The sequence below is a fragment of the Cetorhinus maximus genome, chromosome 20 (genome assembly GCF_964194155.1).
Source record: "Cetorhinus maximus chromosome 20, sCetMax3.hap1.1, whole genome shotgun sequence".
NCBI lineage: Eukaryota > Metazoa > Chordata > Chondrichthyes > Lamniformes > Cetorhinidae > Cetorhinus > Cetorhinus maximus.
The window spans coordinates 94711056-94736400 of NC_135898.1; the positions used below are offsets into that span (position 1 = coordinate 94711056).

The 25345-nt window shown below is 44.6% G+C and overlaps 2 protein-coding genes across 2 annotated transcripts in view; both read left to right on the forward strand.

Moving 5' to 3' along the window:
- The window catches only part of rbm20 (RNA binding motif protein 20), a 253594-nt gene extending 247113 nt beyond the window's left edge, over positions 1-6481 (forward strand). The window contains exon 14 of the mRNA XM_078565173.1: positions 5859-6481. Coding sequence (XP_078421299.1) covers positions 5859-5981 — 123 coding nt within the window. The 3' untranslated portion in view covers positions 5982-6481. The remainder of the gene's footprint in view (positions 1-5858) is intronic.
- pdcd4b (programmed cell death 4b) overlaps positions 1-25345 on the forward strand; it is a 386498-nt gene that overhangs the window by 310460 nt on the left and 50693 nt on the right. The window lies entirely within an intron of this gene.

Genomic DNA, 25345 nt, shown 5'->3' on the forward strand with positions numbered 1-25345 from the left:
CACATGCATTTTTTGAAAACTTTCTCAAACTGCCCCGCCATCTTCAACAATTTGTGCACATGTAGCCACAGGCCCCTCTGCTTCTACAGCTCTTTCAGAACTCCATCCTTTATTTTATATTGCCTCTCCTCATTCTTCCTGTCAAAATCTATCACTTCACAGTTATTTACTCTCTACACAATATAAAAATGGGTAAAACAGAGCCAATCTACGTGACAGTAGAAGTCAACAGAAAACCCCTTCGAATGGAGGTGGTTACAGGCACATCCATGACAGTCATTGGGGAACACACGTTTAAGTATGTGAATGGAGGAGACCACTCACTAAAGCTGGAAAACTCAGGTGCCAGACTAAAGACATGTACTGGTGAAAACACACAAGTGAAAGGTATATGCAAGGTTCCAATACAATACGAAAGCCAGTCTGCAAATCTGCCCATCATGGTGATAGCAGGCAGAGGACCGAGTCTCCTTGGAAGAATCTGGTTAAGAGATATGAATCTTGAGAGATTAGTGAACTCTCAGTCAGAAGCAGGAAATGTTGCTGTTTGGGAAAAGGAGCGTGTAACGACTCAACAAAAGGAACTGGTAGAGCTGATGTTTCAGGACAGAGTTTGAGTTGAAGTCAATAAGCTCCAAACGGAAAAAGAAAACCTGCTGAAGGACTTTCACACATTGCAAGATTCCCTCAGATCCCAATTTGTACCACAGAAAAGGTATGAGGAAGAACAGAAAGAGTTCCACATGTCTCTGGCCAAGATGAAGAATCAATTAGCTGAAAAAGCACAACAATACTTAATTCTCCAGGAAACAACTAACAAATATAAAAGAGAAATGGAAGAACTGAAGAACCAGCTTCGTGGAAGCCAAGAAGCCGTAAAAATAGAGACCCCTGAGTTTTTAAAGAAGCTGAAATGCTGGTAGACTCAACCACTGAGTTCAGTCAAGTTGAGCTCATACCTGAGCCTAGTCTGGCCAATAAGGAAGTGGAAGAAGAAATGAGATGAAAATCAGCGCTGCCAAGAAGAAAACCCATCAAAAAAAAAACACATAGGAAGAGAAAACGAAATTACTAAACAAGGCCCCGAATTTCTTTTTCTTTCCCTTTAGATAGTTCATTTTTGTAAATAGTTACTATATTGTAAAATGTACTTTCAAGTAAAAGGGGGGGGGATGTGGTAATCTGAGGTATATTACACCTTTAAGAGGCTGTGAGCAGATTGACCACGTGACTGTAAGACCCAATAGCTGTGTAGCGCGGGCTACCATGTAAACGTTTGTCTAGAGTAGGGTCTGGCTGGAGAAGCATACATCGTGTTAATGCTCTGTTGTTTGTGTAAATAAATAGTACGTGCTTCATTTCATATTGGTCTCTGCGTCTGCCGTATATTGTAATCGACTCACCTGTCGACAGGTAAGCGTGCAACCTCTTCGCAAGCAAAGCGACCCATAATCCCTATGACTCTTTTTCAGAGCTGAGTATGAAAAAGTTCAGTTCTGAGAAAGAGTCATATGGACTCGAAACGTTAACTCTGTTTCTCTCTCCATAGTTGCTGCCAAACCTGCTGGCCAGGATTTTCCCGTCGGCGATTTGGGGGCGGGGCCCGCTCGCCAACAGGAAAATGGATGACGTTGGGAGGAACCCCCGACGTCATCCCGGTCCCTTTAAATTTTCAGGAAGGCGGGCGGACAGCGAAATCAGCTGTCCGCCCGCTGACTGTCAATGGCCAATTAAGGCCATTGACAGGCTAATTAAGATTGTTAAAGACCTGCCCGTCCAACCTTAAGGCTGGTGGGCAGGCCAGGAGCCCCGGCGGGTTTCTGATAATACATGAAACCTCATCCACTGGCGGGATGAGGTTTCATGTCCGTTTTTTAAAAGTTTCATAAAGTTTATGTGTTTCTTATTAGCATGTCCCATCTCGTGTGACATTGTCGCATGAGGGGGGCATGTTAATAATTTTAATATTTTTCTATTTTTGGAGTGTTTTTACCTGTCAGTGATCTCCCTGAGACAGCACTTGGTCTCAGGGAGCAGTGAGCTCTTTCACGCACATGTGTGAAACAGCGCACTTTGACAGATGGGGAATCCCTCCCCCTCCCTCCCGCACAGGAAGCACATAGCACTTCCTGTGGGGCAAGCCGCTGGGCGGGCCTTAATTGGCCCGCCCACTCAAAATGGCGGTGGGCCCTGTTTCGGCGGCGGGGGTCGGCTGTCTGCATGCCGCCGAGCTGGTGGGACCCGCATGCCCACCAAGGGCAAAATTCTGCCCGCTGAGTTTTTCCATCATTTTCTGTTTTTTATTTCAGATTTCCAGCATCTGCAGTATTTTTCTTTCACCTTTTGGAAGTCCATGTACAGCACATCAACCGCATTAACCTCATCAAGTCTTTATGTAACCTCATCAAAAAACTCAATTGAGTTCGTTAAACACAATTTGCCAATAGTAATTTCATGCCGGTTTTCCTTAATTAATCCATATTAGTCCAAATGACTGTTAATTCTGTTGCAACCTATTGTTTCTAAAAGTTTTACCACCACCAAAGTTAATCTGACTGGCCTGTAGTTGCTGAGCTTATCCTTACACCCTTTTCTGAACAAGAGTGTAACATTTGCAATTCTCCAGTCCTCTGGTACCACCCCTGTAGCTAAGTAGGATTGGAAGATTCTGGTCAGTGCATCCGCAATTTCCACCCTTACTTCCCCTAATATCCTAGGACATATCCAACCCGGTTCCGGTGAATTATCAATTTTAAGTACAGTCAGTCCTTCTAATGTTTCCTCTTTGTAAATTATTTTGCCCACCCAGTGTCTTAGCTACCTCCTCTTTCACTATGATTTTGGCAGCATCTTCTTCCTTGGTAAAGACAGATGCAAAATTCAGTACTTCAAATATGCCCCTGTCTCCCCACATAAATTCTCCCTTTTGGTCCCCAATTGACTCCACTCTTCCTATTACCGCTGTTTTACTATTTATATGCCTAAAGAATACTTTTGGATTCCCTTTTATGATAGCTACCAGTCTCTTCTCATACAGTCTCTTTGCTTCTCTTATTTCTTTTCTCACTTCCCCTCTGAATTTTCTATATTCAGCCTGGTTCTTACTTGTGATATCAACCTGACATTTTCTTCACCTTGCTCTCTATCACTTTCATCATCCAGGGAGTTCTGGCTTTGTTTGTCTTACCTGTCCCCCTCATGGGAAGGCACCTCGACTGTATATGAACTATCTCCTCTTTAAAAGCAGCCTGTTATTCCATTATAGTTTTGCTGGCTAATCAATGGCCGGAATTTTACCGGGCCATTCGGACTTAGCTTGGAGGTGTGGGTGGCCATAAAAGGGGAATAGACCATGTTTGGCCATAAGTCTGACATCACCTCCAGATTTTACTAATGGCAGGAACAATGGAGGGTGGACTTTGGACATCGAAGCACAGGACACTGATTAAGGTAGTTGAAAGGCCACTTGAGTGTAACTTTACAGCGCATTTCTCATGTTACCAATGGGGTCCATGGGGCTTCAGAGCTCCACCTGGTTAACCAAGGCAGTAAGGAAATAATGGCTAAATGCTGGCAGTCTCAGGAAGCATCAGGAGAACCAGAGTGCAGAGGCAGGAAGGGTGATGCATAGAGGGAACTTCCAACATCAACGGAAAGGGAGAGAAAGTACCAGGACTGTGGGGGTATGTTGCCAGGGTAACATGGGAACAGTAGCGCTTACTCCAGTGAACAGGGAGAGGTTTGAAGGGGTAGGGTGTGCTATCTGGGAAGAAGGTCTAGTAATAAGAGAGAGGCCACCTGCCATGGACCCCATCCACCCAGCCCTTGGAGCCCCTGTTGAGGAGAAGGAGGGAAGTCCAGGGGCAGGGGCAGATCAAAAGCCACAGGACCAGCCAGAGGGCCAGTCTTGGGGTGGGCACGTGCAGAAGGGAACAGAGGGGCAAGCCAACAGGCACTTGTGTGCAGAAGAGGCCATCCCCAGGAGAGACTGAATTTTCTACAAATGCCTGAGCATTAGTGTCAGTGAAGACTGTGGCTCTCCAGGGAGGCCAACACTGATCTCTGCAGCATGTTGCAGGATGAACTGAGACCCATGAGGGGTGGGTGGACAGCCAATGCCACTGGTGCTGAAGATCACTTAGCTCTTAAATTATACCCATCCAGATCTTTCCAGGGATCCACTGTGGAGATGTGGGATCTCCCAGGTTGCATCAAGGAGGGCCAGTGACTATGTGCACTAACACACTGATGCTGAAAAGTCAGACTGAGAAATCAACCTGCTTTGGTGCCATCGCTGCATTGGTCCAGGTGCAGGGTATCATTAGCTGCTCACATGTGGCCATTAAGGATCTCATGGACCAACCAAGAGCCTTCATCAATAGGAAGGACGTCCATTCCACCAATGTCCAACTGGTCTGTGATAACCGAAAACACATCCTTCAGGTTGTGCCTGGTTTCCAGGAAACAGCCACAATGCCTACATAATTCAACAGTCCCCTGGTGCTACAGCTTTTCTGGCCCTCTGCCTGGCTTTAGGGATGGATACTGGGGGACAAGGGCTACCCATTAAAAGATTGATGCTCATGCCTGTGAGGAACCCACACACACATGCAAAGGATCCTGCCACAGGTCAAATCAAGGAACCATTGAGAAGGCTGTTGGGCTTTTGAAAATGCGATTCAGATGCCAAGAGCAATCCAATGGAGCCTTTCAGTCTGCCCCAGCAAGGGTCTCGAGTATTGTGGTGGTCTGCTGTGTACTGCACAACCTAGCACGGCAAAAGGGGGAGGTGTAAATAATAATGCCTCCTCTGGTGATGAGGATGTGGAAGAGCCAGCAGACAATGCAAGATGAGGGACTCCTTGCAACACAAGCATCACAAGTGATACACCAAGAGAGACTTGGGACGCTCTTGTACAGAGCCTAATGCAGTTTTCTGTGACCCTTTCGCCCTTTCTGAAAAACTCCAGTAAAGTCTCACTGTTAATCAATCCTACAGTTGTTCCCTTCATTTTGCACTTCATCACTCAGCATTCAGGTGTACAGTGTACAGTGGCAATGCCGAGGATCTGACAGAGGCACCTTAGTCCATCACTTCAAGCCCATTGAGGGAGTAAGAGCGTCAATGAGATTTCACATAGCAGCAGGAATTAGAATGAAAAACAGCAACAGTGAATGAAAGGTTGATTGAGCCACACAACAGAAAACAGGCTTGTTACCAGCGTCTCAAGTAGCTGCAACAACAGAGCCCGACAACACAGTCCTACATCTGTGCAGGCACTCCTCACCATGCCAGGGCCTTCCAGGCCTCCGGCAGCCAGAGAGTGGTCATCCTGGGGCAGCAGGGTCAGTAGCCTGCCTCCATCGCAGCTGCAAGGGTATGGGGAGCAACTCATAGGAGCAGGGATAAGAGAGTTAAGAAGAGCACCTCGCTCAACTCGAGGTTCTTTTGTTTCCTATTTTATTGGTAAGACTATTTTCTACAATATTGTACTGTCTAGGTAGAGGAAACCTGTGTAAGTTCTCCAGATAGAGATATTTTGTAGTGTTCTATGGCTTTTATCAATATAGTAGTGGTGACCTTCCCAGAAGTGAAGGGCTGTAAAACCATCAGCCAAATCCAAAAAATTATGGTTGACATCAAGGTGATCAACCAGCCTGTGGTGACACCGTGTAATGTGGGAAACACCGAACGAAGAAGAAAAATGCCTGGAGAGTCATTTAAAATGAGTTAGACAGTAATTTGTGTGACCTAATTATGATTAGTTTTGTAATTTGCACCATGTTTGCCAAAGTTTAATCTTAAGTCTTTTTGCAAGTGCTTATTTATTTATCAAAGGCATTTCTTTATGTTGCAGAAATACCTGTCACAGCTAGCTGAAGAAAGCCTGAGGGAAGGTGAAAAAGTCAGAAGTCCTGGAACAGAGGAAGAAGTTGGGATCATGCCACAGTTTGAAAGTAAAAAATCCAATCCATCCTGAAACAGCCAGTTAAGATTAAGCTTCAGAATCTCCAATATCAAAGAACCAATGGAACCAAAACCTAGTTCTTAAGGATTATGTTCCAGGATGTGATGCATAAGTACCATGCCAGGCCAAGGAAGGACTGACAGAAAGAGAGAATGAGAGAGAGAGAGAAAGGGGAGCCTTTCAATTGATGCGGTACTTTAGAAAGACATCTATATCCTTACTTTTCATTGACCAGGCAAATTATATTCAGGGAGTTTCTCATTTTTAATTGTCACTGCAACATGATTAAATGTATTGGTTTGATGAAAGAATTTTACTCGGACCATTTCATATGTGTAATTAATTTATGTCTCAATAACATGTTGCTTGATTCAGGAGCAGTTAATTCAAATTAGTATTTTTTTCCAATTCTGTATAATTTATTAGAAGCACTAATTAGAAAACATAATTATTTAGAAAGTCATATCTGGAAAACAGATATAAATTTAATAAAAATTTTATTTAAAGATTTACATTGATTGTTTTATTGCTGAGATCACTTTTCTTTCCCATCCTCACTTGAAGGCATTGGTTGGTGCTGGATTATGTTCCACAAGTGGCAGAAGCCTTCTGTCACCTAGTCCAATGATCATTCTTCACCTGTGGGGCTAGAAAGTGAGTACCAACAATTTATTAGATCATAATAGATATCACAGCCAAGTTTGATCATATCATTTAAAACAAGGTTCCCTCTCTTCCTGTTCACCCATCACCTGTATTCACTGACTTAAAGTAGCTTTAGTCCAGCAACCCCTCAAATTTAAAATTCTCATGCTAATGTTCGAATGCCTCCACAGACTTGTACCTCCTTATCTCTGTAACCTCCTCCAACCTTACAACTTTCCAAAAACCTTGTGTTCCTCTGGTGGTGATATTACATTCATTGCAATGCTGCTAGGCTTCAGTACTGGGTTTTCTGATTGGCGTCGTCAGCCATGTTTGCAGTGGGTATCCCTTGTTGTCCAGCAGCCACCCTTTACATCTGCTTCCAGGTATGAAAACATCAGGGAGCTTGGACCATTACAGGGCAAAAGCATCATGGTAGCCAACTGGGAATCTTGCATGCACCTGCATAAAGATCTTATATTTTTGTTGCACACAGGCTGCACATTTATGGAGTGGAAGTTCTTCTGATTGACAAGTGCTCCTGGTTGTTCTGGGAGAGCCCAGATTGCCACATGATGGCACTCTGCACCTATGGGAAGCCAGCCAGAGTCACAAAGCTGAGCGCCCACTCACTCTGACTGGGCTAACCAGCAGCCGGGTTGACATGACTCCCGGCCCTAGCATACTACCCATCAGTTACTTGTCTTGTGCAGTCGTGCGTGGCCAACTGGGAGGTCCTGCATGTGTCTGCGGCAGAGCCCTGGAGGGATCCAGGCGTAAGAATGTTGAGGGCAATGTTGACTCAGACAGCAATCGGTAACATGTGACCTCCAGGGTCAGCTGCCAGCAGGTCTTCTAGGAGGCTGCAGATGGCTGACAACACCCTTCATGACATCCTGAGCCTCCTGAAACACTGATACCCGGACATATCAAGGAAACTGATCCTATGCCTGTAGACCCTGTTCAATGCTTAATGCCTCCTGCAAGCTGTCCAACTTTGCTGGTTCCTCTCTCTAATGGGCTCCCCTCTGCTGGTCCCCTCCCTGCTGGTCCTTTCTCTGCTTGTTCCCTTTCTGCTGGTCCCATCGCTGCTGTTTCTGTCTCTGCTGTGCAGCTACGGGTCTGTGAGTGTTAAACTGCTGCAGGGTGCTGTTGTTAGTCATTTTGCTCCTCAGCTGAGGTCCAGTCTAAAGTAGCATAAACACGACTCATCCTGATGTGGTGTGATCCAAAGTGTAGAAGATCTCTCCAGTGCAGAAAGTCAATTGATGGTATCAACTTCTGTGGGAAAGTGGAATATTCTGAGGAAGGTTATGGCAAGGAACCTCCAGACTCAATTGGCAAGAAAGAAGACCAATACCCAGCTGCATGTAGTATTGAGAAATGGATGGTTTTGCAGGTTTGTGCTAAAGTATCCAGGCACAAATTTAATATTACAGTAGCAACTTTGACATGGAAAACACATCACAATTGGCTTCCAAATTTCCAAAGACCATCAGCCTAACCAAGTCTCAGTTGCATTTGATTATTGAACTACTGTGAATCGTATTCTTAGCAGAATGTAACTAAATTAGAGAGAATTTTAAGCTAGTAATAATGGATTCTTTTTAATAGCTCTCAACTAATACTGCAGCATAATAACTAAGATAAAAACAAGTTCTTGACAGTTGCATTGCAGCATAGATAGGAAACAGAAATCAAGTACAAAAGGTCAAACCACCAACCGCCTTCTTTGATATATCAGCCTTCTACATATAACTGATTTTTTTTTTTGCTTGTCAAACAGTACTTTAACAAAGAAATACCTACGCTTAAACATTACCAGTGATGTGGTGCAGTATTTTGGAGCCACACTCTAAGGAGTGATGAAATATCAAATGGTCCTGGTCTTATTTGTGCTGCTGTGAGATGTGCCCTATAACCCAGGTTATTGTTAATTTTCCATATGTTGAATATTTTCTAAAATTGTTACCCTTTTAATGAAGCCTCCTTCATGATTGAGGGCTATTGTCAATGTAGGTCCAATGTCCTAAAAGCAGTTGATAGGGTAGATGGAGATAAATTACTCCCCTTGGTAGGGGAGACCAGAACTAGGGAGCATAACTTCATTTGCTTCTCTTTGCGTGTTCCTAGCTGAAGTTAGGCGTAATGGTTGTGGGTGAAAAGAGACCTGCCAATACAGAACCATGTGGAAAGAGATAACCCAGGCGGTGAAAGCAACTCCCTAACCTCTAGGACTTTCTCTGTTATAGTCAAAAGTTCAATAAAGATAAATGTGATTGCAGCAACCTGCCATTTATTTATATCTTAAATTATACAGAGTACAGACCAGTATTAACCTTAAAAGTTCAGTAACAAATTTAAAGGTATAAACATGTGAACTAAGTAAACTGTACATACCTTTATATCACTGGAGAATCCTGCAATGCATGCATGGCTTTTGAGCCATCATTTTTAACATGGAGTCACATGTGCTGTGAATAAAGGTGAACTGGTAGAGCTACTGTACTTAGATTTCCAGAAAGCATTTGATAAGATGCCACATCAAAGGTTATTGCAGAAAATAAAAGTTCATGGTGTAGGGGGTAACATATTGGCATGGATAGAAGATTGGCTGCCTAACAGGAAGCAGAGAGTTGACATAAATGGGTCTTTGTCTGGTTGGCAGGATGTGACGAGTGGTGTGTCACAGGGATCCCCAGTGCTGGGCCTCAACTTTTTACAATTTATATAAATGACTTGGATGAAGGGACCGAAGGGATGGATGCTAAATTTGCTGACAACGCAAAGATAGGTAGGAAATTAAACTGTGAAGAGGACATGAGGAGGCTACAAAGGGACATCGATAGGTTAAGTGAGTGGGCAAAGATCTGGCAAATGGATTATAACGTGGGATAATGTGAAGTTGTCCATTTTGGCAGGAAGAATTAAAAAGAAGCATATTATCCAAATGGTGAGAGTTTGCAGAGCTCTGAGATTCAGAGAGATCTGGGCGTCTTAGTGCATGAATCACAAAAGGCTATTATGCAGGGACAGCAGGAAATGAGGAAAGCTCATAGAATGTTATTGTTTATTGTGAGGGGAATTGAATACAATGTAGGGAGGTTTTGCCTCAGTTGTACAGGGCATTGGTGTGATCACACCTGGAGTATTGTGTATAGTACTGGTCTCCTTATTTAAGGAAAGATGTAAATACATTAGAAGCAGTTCAGAGAAGGTTTACTAGACTAACACTAGGAATGGGCGGGTTGTCTATTGAGGGAAGGTTGGACAGGTTAGGCTTGTATCCACTGGAATTTAGAAGAGTAAGAGGCGACTTGATTGAAACCTTTAAGATCCTGAAGGATATTGACAGGGTGGGTGTGGAAAGGATGTTTCCTCTTGTGGGAGAATCTAGAACCAGGGGTCACTGTCTAAGAATAAGAGGTCGCTCATTTAAGACAGAGATGAGGAGAAATTTTTTTCTCTCTGAAGGTCTTTGGAACTCTCTTCCTCAAATGGTGGTGGAAGCAGAGTTTTTGAATATTTTAAGGCAGAGCTAGATAGATTCTTGATTAACAAGGGGGCGAAAGGTTATCGGGGGTAGGCAGGAATGTGGGGTTGAGGTTACAATCAGATCAGCCATAATCTTATTGAATGGTGGAGCAGGCTCGAGGGGCTGGGTGGCCTAATCTTGCTCCTAATTCATATGTTTGTATGTAACTCCATAGGAGAAGTGATACAAATTGCTTAATATTGGCCAAATCGAGGGCGGGCTCTTTTCTCTTGAAAAGACAAGGTTGAGAGTTGATCTGCTAAGTGTTTAAAATTAGTAGTTTGATAGGATAGATAAAGGAACGTAGGAAAAGGACCAGGCCATTCAGCCCGTGGAGCCTGCTCCACCATCCACTGAACATCCACTTCAATGCCTTTTTACCACGTTGTCGCCATATCCCTTTAGGTCATTGGTATTTAGAAATCTGTCAATCTGCTTTAAACACACTCAATGACTGAGCTTCCACAGCCCTCTGGGGTAGAGAATATCAAAGATTTACAACCCTCTGAGTAAAAAGACAAGAGGCAGGATTTTTGCCCTTGGCAGGGCTGCTCGGTAGGGGTGCTCGGTGGGGGTGCTCGGTGGGGGTGCTCGGTGGGGGTGCTCGGTGAGGGCGGTCGGGAAGCCTACTGCCGCCCACAATTGGCATCGGACCACAATTTTACGCGGGTGAGCCAATTAAGGCCCACCCAACGTGGAACGCGAACGGCAGCAGGCTGGGGGGGGGGGGGGGGGGCGGTGGGGGAGGGTGAGTGGGCCTAGCGTCAACTTTGTGCATGCGCGCGAAAGAGCGCTTCAATCTCCCTGAGGCACGGAGCTGCCTCAGGTACGGAGCTGCCTCAGATACAGAGCTGCCTCAGATACGGAGCTGCCTCAGGTACGGAGCTGCCTCAGGTACGGAGCTGCCTCAGGTACGGAGCTGCCTCAGGTACGGAGCTGCCTCAGGAATGGAGCTGCCTCAGGTACGGAGCTGCCTCAGGTACGGAGCTACCTCAGGTACGGAGCTGCCTCAGGTACGGGGCTGCCTCAGGTACGGAGCTGCCTCAGGTACGGAGCTGCCTCAGGTACGGAGCTGCCTCAGGTACGGAGCTGCCTCAGGTACGGAGCTGCCTCAGGTACGGAGCTGCCTCAGGTAAGGAGCTGCCTCAGGTACGGAGCTGCCTCAGGTACGGAGCTGCCTCAGGTACGGAGCTGCCTCAGGTACGGAGCTGCCTCAGGTACGGAGCTGCCTCAGGTACGGAGCTGCCTCAGGTACGGAGCTGCCTCAGGTACGGAGCTACCTCAGGAATGGGGCTGCCTCAGGTACGGAGCTGCCTCAGGTACGGAGCTGCCTCAGGTACGGAGCTGCCTCAGGAAGGTGAAGCGCTGTTTGAAAAAACTAATAAACAAAATAAAAATGTCATAAAATGTGTCCCCTCCTGTCACTCTGTCACATGAGCAGGGACATGTTTTTAATTCAAGTGTAAAATTTTAATTTTATTTCTATTTGCTTCAGGAAACCCCATCCCGCCCGTGGATGAGGTTTCCTAAAAAGTGTAAAGGCCACTTGGCGTTTTCGCCTGCCCCGCCAACCGTTAAGGTTAGACAGGCGGTGTCAATTTGAATTTAATTACCTTTTCAATGGCCTTAATAGGCCTCTTAATTGTCGGTGGGCACGCTCGTTTTGGTCTTGCCCACAAGTGGCAACATCTTGGGCTGAATACTGAGCTCGGTGGGTGGGCACACACCTGACCCGGCCAAGCATAACACATCAGTGTAAAAGATAGGCTGAAGCATTTGCAACCATCTTCAGCCAAAAATGCCAAGTGAATGATCCATCCCAACCGCCTCCAGAGGTCCCCAGCATCACAGATCCCAGTCTTCAGCCAATTTGATTCACTCCACATGATATTAAGAAACAGCTGAAGGCATTGTTACTACAAAGGCTATGGGCCCTGACAATATTCCAGCAATAATACTGAAGACTTGTGCTCCAGAACTTGCCGTGCCTCTAACCAAGCAGTTCCAGTACAGCTACAACAGTGGCATCTACCCGACTATGTGGAAAATTGCCCAGGTATGTCCTGTATTCAACAAGCAGGACAAATCCAACCTGGCCAATTACCTCCCCATCAGTCTTTATCATCAGCAAAATGATGGAAGGGATCACGAACAGTGTTACCAAGCAGCACTTGCTTAGCAATAACCTGTTCACTGATGCTCAGTTTGGGTCCTGCCAAGGTCACTCTGCTCCTGACCTCATTACAGCCTTGGTTCAAATATGGACAAAAGAGCTGAACTCCAGAGGTGAGGTGAGAGTGACTGCCCTTGACAACAAGGCAGCATCAAGGAGCCCCGTCAAAACTGGAGTGAATGGGAATCAGGGGGAAATTTCTCCGCTGTAGTCATACCTAGCACAAAGAAAGGTGGTTGTGGTTGTTGGAGGTCACTCATCTTCATTCCAGGACTGCAGGAGTTGCCCCTGGTAATGTCCTCGGCTCAACCATCTTCAGCTGCTTCATCAATGACCTTCCTCCCATCATAAGGTCAGAAGTGGGGATGTTCACTGATGATTGCACAATGTTCAGCACCACTCACAACTCCTCAAATACTGAAGCAGTCCATGCCCAAATGCAGCAAGAGCTGGACAATATCCAGGCTTCAGCTGGCGTGGCAACACTCGTGCCACACAAGTGTCAGGCAATGACCATCTCCAACAAGAGAGAACCTAACCATTGCCCCTTAACATTCAATGACATTACCACTGCTGAATCCCGCATTATTCAACATCCTGGGGGTTACCATTGACCAGAAACTGAACTGGACTAGTCATATAAATACTGTGGCTACAAGAGCAGGTCAGAGGCTAGGAATCCTATAGCGGGTAACTCACCTCCTGACTCCCCAAAGCCTGTCCTCCATCTACAAGGCACAAGTCATGAGTGTGATGGATTACTCTCCACTCGCCTGGATGAGTGCATCTCCAACAACACTCAATAAGCCTGACATCATCCAGGATAAAGCAGCCCACTTGGTTGGCACCCCATCCACAAACATTCACTTCCTCCACCACCGACGCAGAGTGGCAGCAGTGTGTGTACCATCTACAAGATGCACTGCAGGAACTCACCAAGACTCCTCAGACAGCACCTTCCAAACCCACGACCGCTACCATCTAGAAGGACAAGGGCAGTAGATACACGGGAACACTACCACCTGCCCCTCCAAGCCACTCACCATCCTAACTTGGAAATAGATTACTGTTCCTTCACTGTCACTGGGTCAAAATCCTAGAACTCCCTCCCTAACAGCACTGTGGACTGCAGCGGTTCAAGAAGGCAGTTCATGTCACCTCCTCAAGGGCAATTAAGGATGTGCATTAAATGCTGGCCCAGCCAGTGATGACCACACCCCATGGATGAATATTAAAAAAATAAGATCATGGCTGCTCTGATTGTGGCCTCAACGCCATATTCTCGATAACCTTTGGCTCTCTTGTTACTCAAGAACCTATTTACCTCTGCTTTAAAAATATTCATTGACCCTGCATCCACTGCTCTCCAGGAAAAAGAGTTCCAAAGACTCAAAACCCTCTGAGAGAAAAAAATTCTCCTCACCTCCAAGTTAAATGGGAGACCCCTTATTTTTAAATTGTGTCCCCTAGTTCTAGTCTCTCCCACATGAGGAAACATCCTTTCAGCATCCACCCTGTCAAGTCCCCTTCAATAAAATCACCTAACATTCTTCTAAACTCCAGTGTGTACAGGCCCAGCCTGTTCAACCTTTCCTCGTAAGATAACAACCACCCCCCACCAACCGCCCCCCACCCCCCAACCACATCACAGGTATTAGTCACGTGAACCTTTTCTCTGAACTCCTTCTAATGCATTTCTCTCCTTTATTAAATAAGGAGACCAAAACTGTACATGGTACTCCAGATGTGGTCTCACCAACGCCCTGTATAACTGTTGCAAAATATCCCTACTTTATATTCCATTCCCCTTGTAATAAATGGCAACATTCCATTTGCTTCCCTAGTCACTTGCAGTACTGACATACTAACTGTTTGTGATTCATGTATCAGGACACCCAGATCCCTCTGTGCCTCAGAATTCTGAAATCTCTCTGTTTAAATTAATGCTCTTTTCCTATTCTTCCTGCCAAAGTGGACAAGTTCACATTTTCCTACATTATACTCCATCTGCCAAATTTTTGCCCACTCACTTAACCTGTCTATGTTCCTTTGCAGATTATGGTGTCCTCTTCACAACTTTCCTTCCTACGTATCTTTGTGTCATCAGCAAATTTAACAACTATACATTCAGTCCATTCATCCAAGTCATTGATATAAATTGTAAGTAATTGAGGCCCAGCACTGATCCCTGTGGCACTCCACTCATCACATCCTGCCTACCCAAAAATGACCCATTTATGGCTACTCTCTGCTTACTGTTAGCTAACCAATCTTCTATCAATGCTAATATATTACCCCCTACACCATGAGCTCTTATTTTGCATAGTAACCTTTGATGTGGCACCTTGTCAAATGCCTTATGGAAATCTAAGTACACATATACACAGGTACCCCTTTATCAATGTTGCTTGTTACTTCCTCAAAGAATTCTAATAAATTAGTCACACGTGATTTCCCTGTCACAAAACATGTTGACTCTGTCTGATTGCAGAGATTTTCCAAGGGTCCCGCTATAACCTCCTTAATAATAGATTCCAGCAATTTCCCTTTGACGTGTTAAGCTAACTGGCTTGTAGAATCCCTCCTTTCCTGAACAGAGGAGTCACATTCTCTGTTTTCCAATCTGATGGGACCTTTCCAGAATCGAGGGAATTTTGGAAAATTAAAACCAATGCATCTTCTATCTCAGCAGTCACTTCTTTTAAGACTTTAGGAGGCGTCCATCAGGACCTAGAGACTTGTCAGTTTTTAGTTCTAACAATTTTCTCAGTACCCTTTCCCTGGTGATTGTAATAATTGTTTTAAGTTCCTCCCTCCCTTTCACCTCCTGACTCAAAATAATTCCTGGGATGTTATTTGTATCCTCTGCAGTGAATCACAGTTGCAAAATATCTGTTCAATTCATCTGCCATTTTATTATTTCCCATTATTAATTCCCCACACTCACATTTTAGAGGACCAATGCTCACTTGACTTACTCTTTTCTTTTTTAAATACCTGCCAGTGGGAGTTTATGGTCTCGCTGAAGTCAAAGGACTATTGAATGGCTTGCTGCATTTTACAGTCCCATTGCGGCGGGGCCATGAAATTCCACTCTATCGGCGGGATTTTCCATATCCGCCCGCTGCCACGATCTTCCGGTCCCGTTGCAAATCAATGGGCTTCTGGCTGAGGCGTCGCTCACCCGCGACGGGTCCCACCCCCGATAGGACCAGAAAATCCCGGCCTATATGTTTTTATATTTCTAGATAGCTTTCTCTCATACTCTAATTTCTCTCTCCTTATTAATCTTTTTGCCATTCTTTATATTCTGTCCAATCTTCTGACCTACCCCGCATCTTTGCAGAATTATACGCCTTTTCTTTCAATTTGATACTGTCTTTAATTTACTTAGTTAGGCACAGATGGCGTATCCTTCCCTCAGGATCCTTCTTTCTCACTGGAATGTATCTTTTCTGAGTATTCTGAAATAGCTCCTTAAATATCTGCTGCTGCATCTCTACTGACATATCCCTTAATCTAACTTCCAAGTTCAATTTAGCTAGCTCTATCTTTATGCTTTCATAATTGCCCTCATTTAAGTTTAAAATATTACTCTCAGATCCACCCCTCTCTCCCTCAAACTGAATATGAAATTCAATCATATTATGATCGCAGCTAACTAGGGGCGCCTTCAGTATGAGGTCATTAATTAATCCTGTCTCATTACACATTATCAGATCCATTATAGCCTGCTCTCTGGTTGGCTGTAGAACATGCTGCTCCAAGAACCTATCCTGAAAGCACTCTATTAACTCATCATCCAGGCTACCTTTGCCAACCTGATTCTTCCAATCTATATGTTGATAAAAATCACTCATGATTATCACCATACCTTTCTCAGAAAACCCCACTATTTTTTCCTACTGTGCAGTTACTGCTAGGGAGCCTATAAACCACTCCCACGGTAACTTCTTACCTTTATTAGTTCTCATCTCTCCTCAAACTGATTCTACATTTTGACCCCCAGAACTAAGGTCATCTCTCTTTATTAAACCAATGACATCCTTAATTGATATCTCTCCATCTCTTCCTAGCTTCCTGTCTTTCCTAAATGTCATATACCGTTGAGTATTCAGGTCTTTATCATCTTGCAGCTTTGTCTCTGTAATGGCTATCAGATCATATATATTTATTTCTATTTGCACTGTCAATTCACTGCTTTTTTACAAATACTACTAGATGCAGACCCTTTAGTTCTTTTTTTACCATTTTATGGAACCCCTAGCCTTATCTGCTGGTGCACACTTGGGTTTGTACACTCTGTCCCTTCCTGCCACTCTCTGATCATCATTTCCCTTGCTCTCTTGCCTTTTCTTTAGTTAATTTATCACATCTTCCCAAACTTGATCCATCACCCCCACTATTTAGTTTAAAGCCGCTTCTACCACACTAGTTATATGACTCACGAGAATACTGGTCCCAGCACAATTCAGGCCAAGACAGTACAGCTCCCACTTTCCCCAGTACTAGTGACAGTGCCCCACGAATTGAAACCCATTTCTCCTACACCAATCTACAAGCCATGCATTTAACTCTCTAATCTGATTTAATCTATGCCAATTTGCTATTGGTTTAGGTAGCAATCCAGAGATTATTACCGTTGAGACTCTGCTTTTTAATTTAGCTCCAAATTGCTCATATCAACTCAGCAGAAGCTCTTTCCTACTTCTAACTATGTGCCTAGGTGGACCATGATCACTGGATCCTCCCCTCCCACTAAGGTGGGTCATCCCAAACCTTGGCATTGGGCATTCTATAGAGCCATCTGGCCTCTCGCTTTCAGCTGCAGGGAATTGTGTCTATCCCCCTGACTATACTGTCTACCACTACGTTCCTATCAACTCTCCCCGCTTGAATGACTTCCTGTACCATGGTGCCATGATCAGTTTGCTCATCCATCATGCAGCTACTGCTTTCATCCTTACAGGTTGCAAGAACCTCAAACCTTTTGGACAATTGGAAAGGCTGAGGCTCTTCCACTTCTACCATCTGGCTCCTCATACCTGCCTCACTCGCAGTCAACCTCCTCCTGTCCCTTACCACTGACCAAGTCAGAAGACCCTATCCTAAGGGTGTGACTGCCTCCTGGAACAAAGTGTCCAGTTAACTCTTCCCCTCCCTGACACATCACAGTGTCTGCAGCTCAGCCTCCAGCTCATGAATCTGAGCCAAAGCTGCTGAAGATGCAGACACTTACTCCAGATGTGTTTGCCCTCGATCACAGAAACATTTGAGGTCAAAACAAGTTCAAAGATCCTAAAAAGATTTTGGTTGTTTGACATTTTTACTCTGAGGAGAACCTTACATGAATAGAACAATAGGAAATTAGTGGATAGCAGGAAACCTGTCACATTTCTTTGCCTTTTTCTTGCCACATGAGCTGGAATTAGGGAAGAAGAAACAGAGAAAGAAAGCAACCAAATGACAGGGCCATTAACAGCGTGGGCTGGCATCAGAAATTCACTTACACCTTCCTTCATCTTCTAAACGACTTCTCAATTATAAATCTCCAAAACTTTTAAATGATTGTCACCCAGAAACATTCTTACGATTTTCATTTAATTTTTCTATTGGAAACATGAAGTTGCACTAAAAGGGGAAAAAAATTGTTTGTGGCCTTGGGGTCCTTTCAGGACTTCTGCTTTTAATCATGAATGGAGTATTGTGAAGGGTTGTACATATAAAGTAGGTGGAGCATACAAGTATTTTTTTATTCATTTACGGGGTGTGGGCGTTGCTGGCTGGGTCAGCATTTATTGCTCATCCCTAATTGCCCTTGAGAAGGTGGTGGTGAGCTGCCTTCTTGAACCACTGCAGTCCCTGTGGTATAGGCACACCCACAGTGCTATTAGGAAGGGAGTTCCAGGACTTTGACCCAGTGACAGTGAAGGAACGGCGATATATTTCCAAGTCAGGATAGTGAGTGGCTAGGAGGGGAACTTCCAGGTGGTGGTGCTCCATGTATCTGCTGCCCTTGCCCTTCTAGATGGTGGTGGTCGTGGGTTTGGAAGTTGCTGCCTAAGGAGCATTGGTGAGTTTCTGCAGTGCATCTTATAGATGTACACACTGCTGCTACTGTTCGTCGGTGGTGGAGAGAATGAATGTTTGTGAAAGGAGTGCCAGTCAAGCAGGCTGCTTTGTCCTGGATGTTATCAAGCTTCTTGAGTGTTGTTGGAGCTGCACTCATCAAGGCAAGTGGAGAGTATTCATTACATCCCTGACTTGTGCCTTGTAGATGGTGGACAGGCTTTGGGGAGTCAGGAGGTGAGTTACTCGCTGCAGGATTCCTAGCCTCTGACCTACTCTTGTAGCCACAGTATTTATATGGCTAGTCCAATTCAGTTTCTGGTCCCTGGTAACCCCCAGGATGTTGATAGTGGGGGATTTAGTGATGGTAATGCCATTGAATGTTAAAGGGTCATGGTTAGATTCTCTCTTGTCGGAGATGGTCATTGCCTGGCACTTGTGTGGCGCAAATGTTACTTGCCACTTGTCAGCCCAAGCCTGGACATTGTCCAGGTCTTGCTGCATTTGTACATGGACTGCTTACAGATGTTAACTAATAATAATCTTATCACACATTACTGAAAGTCTTTCTGACGGAGGCTGAGCGGGACTCGCAAGCAGTTCACGTATGCACTAGAAAGAGCGCTCCAGTTTCCCTGAGGCAGCTCCGTGCCTCAGGGAGATTGAAGTGCTGTTTAAAAAATTAATAAAGACAGTAAAAATTTAATAAAACATGTCCCCTCAAGTGACTCTGTCACATGAGATGGGATATGTTTCTAATTCCAAAATAAAGCTTTTATTTAATGTTTATTTGCTTTAGGAAACCTCTTGTGGATGAAGTTTCCTAAAAATTGTAAAGGCCGCTTGGCCTTTTCGCCTGTCAGCCAACCGTAAAGTTGGACGGGCAGCGTAGATTTGAACTTAATTAGATTGTTAATGGCCTTAATAGGCCTTTTAATTATCGGCGGGTGTGCAGCCGACTCCGGCGTCCACCCACCGACCAAAATATCGCGCAAGTGCGTGATGACGTTGGGACGCACGCTCAACGTCATCGTGCGTCATCTCATGCTCGAGTGTGTCGGGTGTGTGCCCGCACGCCGAATGTAATATTCTGCCCAATATTTCATTCCTTATCACTCAGGACCAACATTTGCTCAGTTGTTATCAGGCTGCTAAGAGCTTCCAAGAATGTGCATATTCATCCAAATGTATAACTAAAGCAACCAGCTGCAGGACAAGGAACTGCTGTGGATTCCATCGATGTAATGTTCTAAAAGTCAGCCCAAGCATTTGGGCAGAGGCAACAATTTCTCTCTTCGTAATTTAACCTTTCAGCTTTCTTGGCCTTGCAAATGACTTCTTTCACATAACACTGGCTGTGAGAAGTGTGATGGTGTGGAGTAATCTATTTGCTTCCAGTGAGAGTCTAACCTGCCAGAAGTATGTATCAAAATTTCAAACAATTTTCTAAAAACTAAACAGTCAGAACATCAAACTCAGCACACACCTACATTTTCGAATGTGCTTCTTGCAGAATAGCATGGAGTCAGAAAATTACTCTGCACAGGAACTGGAAGCTTGGAAATGTAGTGAAGGACATGTGAATCACAAGCTTTTGATCAGCTATCTTCATATCTCCTTATGTGGCTTGCTGTCAAATTTTGTTTGACAACGATCCTGTTAAGTGCTTTGGGATACTTTAGTATGTTCTTTCTTTTTAGGCAGTCCTTTGGGTTTGAGGGTGACTTGCTTCCACTCTGGGTCGATGAGTTCTGAGATGGATAATAAGTCCAATGCACAATCTGCAGACTCTGCACATGTTGGGCAGGTGGTGACTGAAGGGTTGGGTAGATGGGTTGCTTGGAGGTGTGTGCACTCCCTCCGATGCCTTGACTTCACCTCTGCACGTTCCTGATGAAGTCTTTTGATGTGTTTGGTGCCTTCCCAAATAAACCTTCGCCATTTTGCTGTGTCACAATCCAGGGTCTCCAATGAGTCAGTGGGTTTCTTTGACCTCTTCAGGGGTACCTTGACGACATCCCTAAAGTGTTTCTGCTGTTCTCCTGGGAGTCTCATGCCATGACCAAGGTCTGAGTAGAGTACGTTAAGTAAGTTAACGATGCTACATAAATATACATTGTTGTTGTACATTGGCCAGTCAGGGTGCCCAATGGCTCCAGAGAATATGATAAGTAAAGGGGTTCTGTCTTCATGACCTTTTTTTATAATTTGGGGAGGAGTTGAACGGTTCATCGTTTTTGGCATGATGTCACAGTCAGGAAGTGAAGGAATGACGCTTTTCAGTATGAATAATGTTCATGTGTCTTGAGCTTCTAAACAAAGTTTATAACATTTGCTGATGATTCTTTTCAAGGTGCTTTAAAGCATGTTGTTGGAATGCTGTATGGAATATGGCAACTATACAAGGCAGATTTAAGTCCTCCACATTTCGGGTGGAATGGTCCCAGATTTGCACTAAGTGCAGTCGCGGGTGGGTAAAATTTGAACTGCCGGCCGCAATGGTGGGTTTTCATGGCGTATTGTCCCAAGTTATGCATTCCCGGGAAACACGCCGTTTTGATGGCAGGCGAGCTCTCATTCGCCCGGCTGCCATCACCTCGCCGCTTCATCATGCCAGGCGCCATATTTAAAGTCCAGCCACACGCACAAATCTCAGTGTTTCCAGCCCACGACTACTGTAGGGAAGATGTCCACGAATAGCAAAAAGACTGCAGTCGCTATGTTTAGCGATGTGTCACTGGAGCACCTTTGGACGCCGTGGAGGCTGCCACGACGTCCTCTACCCCTCTCAGGCCACAGGGTGGGCAGTGGCCCATCACACATTCACTGGCATCTCACTCACTGCCAGCTCAAGGGACATCTCCACCCATTCTCACACACACACACCCTCACATCTCCATCTGTCCTCATCTCCTCTGGAGACTACCTCCTCAGCCCTCACCATCTTGAGGCCACTTGAACAGATCAACATTTGCCCCCACACACACCCTGGGTTACCCTCCTTCCCCAGTACAGCCCTCGCCTTGCAGCCTCTTTCCTTGCCTGAGGCCACTTCTCCCCCTTCCCCAAGCAAACCCTAGCCCTGCAGCCATTGAAAAGCCGCCCACATGTGGCTGTCCTGGTAAGTAGAGACCAGGCTGTGAGCCCCCCTAAAAGTGATGTGGTGCTGTCTGTGAAGCCTGGCGCTGATGACGGAGAGTGCTGACCGAAGCAAGGTAGACAAACAAACTTTGAAGTCCCGAGCAATGTGCAGCCCACCAGGTGCACGTTGCTTATCTGCTATTGTAAAACATGTCGGCGTGAGGGTGGATGATCCAGCAGGGGGGGATGAGTCCAGCAGGCAGGCCAAATAATGATATGCTTATGTATTACAATGAGGCTCCCACTGGCAGGCTGAGTGGACGATCGCAAACTGGTTTCACACCATCGTGAAAGCAATTGTTCCATTTTGTCTGCTCACCCCATCGAGCACACCTGACACCAGCAGGCACGGAAAGTCCCGGCCTTCGTATTTCCTACTTGCCACCTTGTGATAATATGAAAGAAAATTTCTAGAGAAATTCCATCAGCAACACCTCTGTTACATTGTCCGGATTCAACAGAAGGACCGTTGAACAAATGCTAGTGTCCTTCTTGAAGCCACCTCCACAAGCATTCAGGCTAAACTCTTGCAAAATCAACTTTGACGGACTTGATACTTTGTCCGGATAGCCATAAAGCATCTCCCCCACCAGGTCCTGTTTTCCCAAATCTCAAATGGCCAATGTTCCCAGGGAAGGACAAAGAAAACACATCAAAGACACACTGATACTCTCCCCGAAGCGCAACAGCATTGACATTAATGACTGGGAGAAGGTTACTACCAATTGTTCAAAATGGTGACAATTTGGCCATCAAACTGTATCACGCTTTGAGACAGAACATCTTAATGATGAGGCAGAGTGGCAGCAGACAAGAAAAGGAAGCAAACCCCGCACTCTGGATGCCACTACCTTATGGGGCATCCTGCCCCATGTGCCCAAAAGTCTGTGGGTTAAGAATTGTCCTGTTTAGTCATATGAAGACCCATGGCAAAAAACCCATGACCTGAGTAGATGTCATCCTTGAATCGAGGGACAGCTGCTGCTGCCATCAGCGAATAAGAAAGGGTCATATTTTTCTCCAGTTATTTCCATCACTGTATTTGAGATAAATATGTCTTCTGACACTGACACTATAGACACTGAGAGAATGCTAGCTGCTTTCAACCGACTGCAGCAAGATCAAAACTTGTCTGAACATGTTAGATTATAATTCGCTAATAATGTTCAAGTGCAGTTTGGATAAGAGGTAACAAAAAACCTGTTGTGAAATGTTGAGTTAATTATGGAGAATCTGTATTTCTAATAGTGCAGTTGTTCATTTTCATGACCTACTTGCTGGGTCCTGGTACAATACTTAGTTGGGGATTAGCAATAGGCAGTGAAGTAATTTGTGAGGAGTTTATAAGATACCTATATGTCAGTGTTTCAACTTAGATTTCAAAACAGGATGTTGAAAAACTTAGAAGTGATGTTAGCCCTTTTTAATTAATAAAAATAAAACCAATAGGATTTAAATTGGGCCTTGGCATTAAAATCCACTGGATCTCATTCTGTTGTAGGAAATTAACTCACCAGCATGGTGTCCCTTGGGCAGATCAGATCCAGCTGTTTGAAAAATTTTTGAAAAGTGGCCAGTCTACAGCAGATTACCTTGGAGGGGTAAGGTATCTCAAAACTTTGAGCAACAGGTGAAGCTCGCAGTAGCAATACAAGTGGTGTTCGCTGCTAACAGGGTGCTGCCATCAAGCCAAAAAGATGTCCTGCCTAGCACACAAATGTATAATGTGGTATATGAATCTCAGTGCCAATGTGATGCTAGGTATGTAGGCTGTACGTCCTAAAGACTGGTGTATCGTATCAAACAGCAAGTCCCTTCACAATGGGCAAGGTATAGACCATACCCAACCAGGCCATGCTTGCAAAATTCAAAAGTGTCAAACATTAGATGTGATTCTGTGATTGAACAACATTTACTAAATAATCCTCAATGTGCTAAGAATTATGCTGATGACCAATTTAAGATTGTCAGTTGGGCTCACAGTGTGGTGCATTTGCATGTACTGGATGCCACATATATTAATATACAGGGCCCTGTTCTTTGTGGACAGAAAGAACATATGCACAGATTGTGCCTCTTTCAGCTAAACAAAATAAGTGACAGTCATTCGCTGGTTCATTCCTCAGGGCAATGCCTTGACCAATCAGAGTCAAGCTGCCTGGTTTAAATTTCAAACAATCCTTGGCAATTACTTGTCAGTCATCATCAACTGGTGCATTCTCCATGGCAATGCTTTTACCAATCAGAGTCCACTTGCCAACCAATCAGCACTCTCTTCTCATACAGTAGTTGTTCTCTTTACATTTGATATTTTTGTGAATTGTCCTGATGAGTGCAAGATGAAAAGCTTTGGCAAAGAAAGTCTCTTTTTTCAGCAATACTCAAGTTCTGTACTACCAAACAACGATCTAATATAGATTGTACTCCCAGTTTTTCTGTATACTGCTGGCAGGGTGGAAGTGTATAATGGAAATTCAGGTGCACGGTTTTCTGGCTATTTATGAAAATCATAATTTCGAACTGGGAAATAAGCATGCTTATTAACTGAATGAATTTTAAGAATTAATTCAAAGGATTTGGGCATCGCTGGCTGGGCCGGCATTTATTGCCCATCCCCTAATTGCCCTTGAGAAGGTGGGGGTGAGCCGCCTTCCTGAACCTCTGCAGTCCATGTGGTGTAGGTACACCCACAGTGCTGTTAAGGAGGGAGTTCCAGGATTTTGACCCAGCAGCAATAAAGGAATAAAAGTGAAACAAGAAAAAGTTTCATTTATCATCTGTCTTTTCCCTCTTCCCAAAATGCCAGCAGATCTCTTGTGTATTTCTAGCAATTTAAGCTTTATTTCAAATTTCCATATTTACAGTTTCCATTTTCTATCCCCAATAAATTTAAAGAATCATGATGTAGGGGACCCAATCGGACCACTTTAACCCTGACACACAAATCTGGCTAACTTGGCTATCTCCAATAGATTCTCAGCAAGGCCATGAAGAGGACTTTATCTAAACCAAGCATGATGAGAAATAGCAATACAAAACAATGGGCAAGTCTCACCCAAAGCACATCAGGAAGTATTTCTAACTAGAAAGAATGGGCTTCACATTATTTGCTGTAATGGATACACACGTGACCTAAATCCCTTTGTGGCCCAAACAAGCACGATTCCAGCCGCAACCAGCAACAACACGATTGAAAAGAAATTCCATGAGAATTGCAATATATTCACCCTCGGGCACTATCAGAATAAATCAGGTCAGTTTTCAGCACCAATGAGCTATCCTGATGCCTCACAGAATCACAGGAATGTTACAGTGCAGAAGGAGGCCATTCGGCCCATCGTGTCTGCACTGGCTCTCTGAGCATTTTAACTTCGTACCATCTCCTGCCTTTTCCCCGTAACCCTGCACCTTGTTTCTATTTAAATAATCATCCGATGCCCTCTTGGATGCCCCAACTGAACCTGCCTCCACCACACTTCCAGGCAGTGCATTCCGGACCCTAACTGCTCGATGTGTGAAAAAGTTATTTTCTCATCACTCAAGTGGGAACAGTTTCTCCCTATCTACTCTGTCCAAGTCCCTCGTGATTTTGAAAACTTCTATCAAGTCTCCTCTTGGCCTTCTCCTATCCAAGGAAAACAGTCCCAACTTCTCCAATCTTTCCTCATAACTGAAGTGTCTCATCCCAGGAACCATTCTTGTAAACCTCTTCTGCACTCTCTCCAATGTGTTCACATCCTTCCTATAGTGTGGTGCCCAGATCTGTACACAATACTCCAGTTGAGGTCTAACCAGTGTCTTATATAAGTTCAT